The sequence below is a fragment of the Drosophila elegans genome, unplaced genomic scaffold, assembly GCF_018152505.1.
Source record: "Drosophila elegans isolate 14027-0461.03 unplaced genomic scaffold, ASM1815250v1 contig_208, whole genome shotgun sequence".
Classification (NCBI taxonomy): domain Eukaryota; kingdom Metazoa; phylum Arthropoda; class Insecta; order Diptera; family Drosophilidae; genus Drosophila; species Drosophila elegans.
Genome location: NW_024545578.1, coordinates 22757967 through 22762982, shown reverse-complemented (window position 1 = coordinate 22762982; position 5016 = coordinate 22757967). Strand labels below are relative to the sequence as shown.

Sequence of the window (5016 nt, the reverse complement as noted above, 5' to 3'; positions counted from 1 at the left end):
AAGCGTAATTAATGGTCGGGCTTCCGATTCGATATGGGGAGCCTGCCCGCCGCCTCCTTGGACGACGGCATCTGTATTTATTTGTTCGTATCAGTGTGTGGTGTGCGATTAATCAAGATCAATTAAAAAGAGTTCAAACTATTGAACTATGCGCGTATAACAAGGCGTTCGTTCCATGGGAAGCAGAATAATATAAAAGTTAAAGGCTTTTCCAATCCATCATGATTGGAATTTTCAGGGGTTGAGTTAAGTGGCATATTCCATGCCACGTTAAGTGTGCGATTAAACGTAAAAGTTTTAAATATGGGAAGTTTGAGGATTGAGGTAGAATTCAACAACTTAAGTGGTCTTTTCCCTGTTTTATTGCCTTTGTCGTCATTAATACGCTTTTTTGTAGATAGTATGATTTTTATTTAATTTCAATTGCAAAATTCAAATAATAAACATAAAGATTAGGGCTTAGAATGATATTGTATACTTAAAGCACATATCTTTAAAATATATTTGAGATAAATACTGAATTAGCGGAAATGTTCTTGCTTTAAGAGTAATTGTCTTGCAAAGTCAACGTTTGAACCAATTCGTTAAAGATACTAGCACTTGTTTTTTTTAACACTTCACTTCACTTTTTTTTAACAGCATATGAATAAACACACAAATCTCACGTTTTCAGCTCAGATATTCCATTTAAATGCGCTCATTTGTATTTTTCTGCAACATTTTTGGTTCCAACATATGCTATCTTTGGCCAGATATTTCTTAAACTTAAAAACAAACACATCGCAATTATTTATTTAATACAATTTTAACCAGAAAACAACACCTCCCCTGCAGTGTGAATAATGGCCATATCAGCATTCTATTTAATTTTGCTTAAATTCGGTTATCTTTAAACACGAAATCGTGTCATGAAAATGTCAAAACATAAAAAGAGCAATAATTTAAACAGAGATTCAAGCTGAATATCCATTCAATTTACTTATTCAAGATAACAAGCCATCCGTAAACCAATTCTCGAAAATATTCGCATTAGATTTGGAACAAAACACCAACAAAACAAATAAACAATAACAAAATCTAAATATATTCATATAAAGCCGAAAATCAATCAATTTGTGTATTTTATGGTGCCATCATGTTTTCGTGCCCGTGTTTTTGCGGGCGAGCTGGCATTTTCAATTGCCATTTAATTAATTAATCGACTTTAAAATTGTCATTTCAAATGTTTATCACTTATTAAAAATCTATGCGCAAACACACAAAATGCTGAACACAAAAGGCCAAGCGACAGGCGCATAAATTTCCCATGGTCCGAATCAAATAAATTTCTATAGATATTTGGCAAATAAATTCAGTTAAACACCAGCAGATCAGCCCAGCTCAACTCAGCTAAGTTCGGCTCGACTTGGCCTAAACGAGGTCCAGTTCCAGTTCCAGTTTAGATCGCTTGACAGTGATAAGCTGGGGGCGCTGCTGACGGCGTTGGCCACACGCATTAATTTCGCTTTTGGCTTTCATTAACAAAACTACGGCGAAACATGAAGACAGGCCGGCCAGAAATACAGAAATACTGAAATACACGAAGAAATAATACAAACCTTAAGAAAGAAAAATGTTTCTTGTGATTGCGTTGGCCGCTGGCCGGGGGTTTGGTTTTGGTTTTAGTCTTGGTTGATTTTTTCTTGCTCTGGGAGGCAACTCGCTAAAAACTCGGACACGCCACATTCGCATTCGAACTGAAATTGGGTATGGTAAATGGGAATATGTTTTCTATCGTGTCACGAAGATAAATAAAACAGATACTTTTAATGTTGAGATTTGAGTTTTTGAGTATATGAGATGGTGTTTTAAAAGCTAACTTTTTGCAAAGCTTTCAAGTGGTGAAAATATATTTTAAAAAATTATCAAAATGTTGGAACCTTTTTTTTTAAATATGAAATTTTATTTCATTTGAAACAAACTAAACATTCTTATATATCATAAAAAAAATACGGTAAGACAATAGAATGTTGTTTAAGTACATTTTGAATTGTAGTCTTATCAAAAACGTTTTAGTTTTTGATGAAAACTTAAAAGAACGTTCTCTGTATCATATAATTACATTACATAAACATTTTACTTAAGATCAATAATTTTTTTAATACTCGTTTTATAAAAAAAGGTAAAATATAAAATGTTGTGCTTAGGGTCCTCATTTAAATTTATTATTTATTTTATTAAAATAAACAAAACATTTTGCTAATTAATTTGTAACAAATATTGAAATATTTTTTTTGGTGTTTTTAATAAAATGTCTCTTAATGTACAAACAAAGATATTTTGATCACGTATTTTTAATACATATTAAATGGTTACTAAATTGAGTTCCTTTTTTATTTATTGTTATATTTTTTATTTATTATACCCATTAAAGTATTACCTTATTAATATCTCCTTTAATACCTTGCAAATTCGAGTCCCTCACGATTCCATCGCCGAAATTGTAAGCTGGGCTGGTTCGCCCGCTGTTACTGTTGGTTTGTCTTATGAGTTGTCTGACGCACGATGACGTTTAAATTTCAAATGATTGATTCCCCGCTGGCAAAAACTTTGATTAAAGCCGCACAACGGCAGCGGCAGCTCCATAGAATCGCCGACACGCCCAGTTGAGTTTTCCCGCAGATCCCGGGAAGAGTACGAGTACGAGTACGAGTTCGAGTATATGGCGGATATAGGGGCTGACGGGAATACTTGGCCATAGACAGATGGAGAGACAGGCCTATTTGCGTGCCTAAATATTTTAATTAAAGAAAAGACCAAGACAGCGGGCCATGTTAGCCGGTCGAGTCAAAATATTTTGGAGGCCCCCATCCCCACACTCGGCCCCTCCCCAAATGGCTTGTTTTAATTGCAGTTTACATGTCTATTAACAGGCATCCATCCATGTTGACTGGCAACTATTTTCCCCGCGTTTTCATGTTTTTTTCCACCGCCTTTAATTGCAACTGTCATCAGGTGGCCGGCGGTAATTGACGTGCTGCTAAATCGCCTAAAAATATTTTACCAACCGAAGTTGCCATAAATACACATGCTAAAAAAGCCAGGGAAAGACCAAACCGCACTGAATGAGCTGTCAAGAAATCCGACCCGTAGGACTGGCGCTCATATAAAAAACGCAACGCCTTCAATCGATCAAAGCCAATAAACCGCAGAAAATGCTCGAATTTCCCCGCCGACCGACGGTGTCATTTGCGAAATTAACACAACAATCATTTCACACGCCCATCCAACGGCAGGTGGAAGTCGCCCAAGTCCGCATAATTGAATTGGATTCAATTTAATCGATTGCGATTCGGTTTATGTTGCCAAAAGGACGCGCTGATTGGGGCTGATCGTGTTACGATTGTCGGTTAGATATGTGCTGGAAATTCGAGTGGGAAATGAACAAAAATTAAATCGAATTGTAATAGAATGGCTGTTGAAATGTGATTTACGGAGAAGTGTTCAATGTAAGCGTATTTGTACATTTATTCATGTTGTGCAATTAAACAAAATTGATTAAAGACCCATATAAAAACCCATGCTTACAATTCCCTAAGCCATGGATAGGGCTTAATTAACTATATATTAACTCTTAAGTATTAAGTTAACGCAAAGGTTATTACTTACATGATTATTTAAGTACAAAAAATATGTAAATAATTACTGCTTCATGCACAAAAAGCACGAAAATTATGAATTAATTATGCAACAGTAATTATGGTACAAAAAACCATTACGAAAATAATGTTCACTTGCCACTTGTCTTCCACAAGTGAGTAGAAGTACGCCTCTAAAAAAATTAAAGGTATTTTGCTTTAAAATAGTAAGCCGAGCAACCAAAAATGCATACTATTTCTCATGGTTACCAAACCAATTTTATATAGTTACATAAAGTTGTGTGTAAAAAATAACTAAATCTTGTTGCTTTTAAATTTTTGGTATCCCTTTCTGGGTTTACTAACTTCAAAGTAAGCCAATCTAAATAACTCTCTGTGATATCATTCATGATAATATCATAGACCCGACAAGACACAAGTTTCTAAACCAAAAACTCTCATACAAATTTACAATAAAACTACCAAGATGCGGATGCTAAATCTGAACCAAATAGCACCTGATTTCACTACCCTTGCAGTGGTAGCCGGTGGCTTTCGGAATTTCTCCATGTCCGACTTGCGGGGCAGGTACGTGCTGCTGGTGTTCTATCCGGCGGACTTTTCGTTTGTTTGCCCCACGGAGTTGCAGTCGTTCAGCGACAGAGCCCCGGAGTTCCGGAACGTCGGCTGTGAGATTCTGGCCTGTTCCACGGATAGCCAATTTGTGCACTTGGCCTGGATGAACACGCCGCGGAAGTCCGGCGGCCTGGGCGAGCTGGACATACCGCTGCTGGCGGACAAGTCCATGAAGATAGCCAGGGACTACGGAGTGCTCGACGAGGAGACTGGACTGGCCCTACGTGCCCTGTTTATCATCGATCGCGAGGGACGCATTCGCCAGATCACCGTCAACGACGTGGGCGTGGGTCGCAGCGTGGACGAGGCACTGCGTCTGGTCCAGGCCTTCCAGTTCAGCGACGAGTTCGGAGAGGTCTGCCCAGCTAACTGGCGTCCGGGAGGCAGGGCCATGAAGACAGATGCCTCCGGAAAGGAGGAGTACTTCAGAAATGCAACATAAGCCAACAACCTTAACCTTTTTCCGCATGTTAAAGCAGTCAAATAAACCATAGATATAACTATGAATAGATTTGTCTTTTCTTGTATTCTTTTTTTTAGTTGTTCAACTTATTGAAATCAAACTAACTACTCTTTTGTTAATTCATTTATAAACCTAGCAAGAAAAGCATTTTCATGACCCGAGTATTAAAATATTTTTAAATTTGTTCAGGTTTTATGCACTTTTGGCCTTTGAAGCTTTCATTCCTAGCATACTTATACCACCTTTTATTTAATATAAGCATTCAGCAGTGAAATAAACCATAGGTATAACTATGAATAG

The 5016-nt window shown here is 37.2% G+C and overlaps 1 protein-coding gene across 1 annotated transcript; it reads left to right on the top strand.

Annotated features, from left to right (window-relative positions):
* Positions 1–4013: 4013 nt before the first annotated feature.
* LOC108136031 (peroxiredoxin-2) lies at positions 4014–4760 on the top strand. Its single transcript, XM_017256963.2, has one exon. The coding sequence runs from the start codon at positions 4105–4107 to the stop codon at positions 4693–4695; it is 591 nt and encodes a 196-aa protein (XP_017112452.1). The 5' UTR covers positions 4014–4104; the 3' UTR covers positions 4696–4760.
* Positions 4761–5016: the final 256 nt, after the last annotated feature.

Bases quoted from the DNA above. Each gene is read 5' to 3' on its own strand.
- LOC108136031 (XM_017256963.2), top strand. From the start codon at position 4,105: ATGCGGATGCTAAATCTGAACCAAATAGCACCTGATTTCACTACCCTT.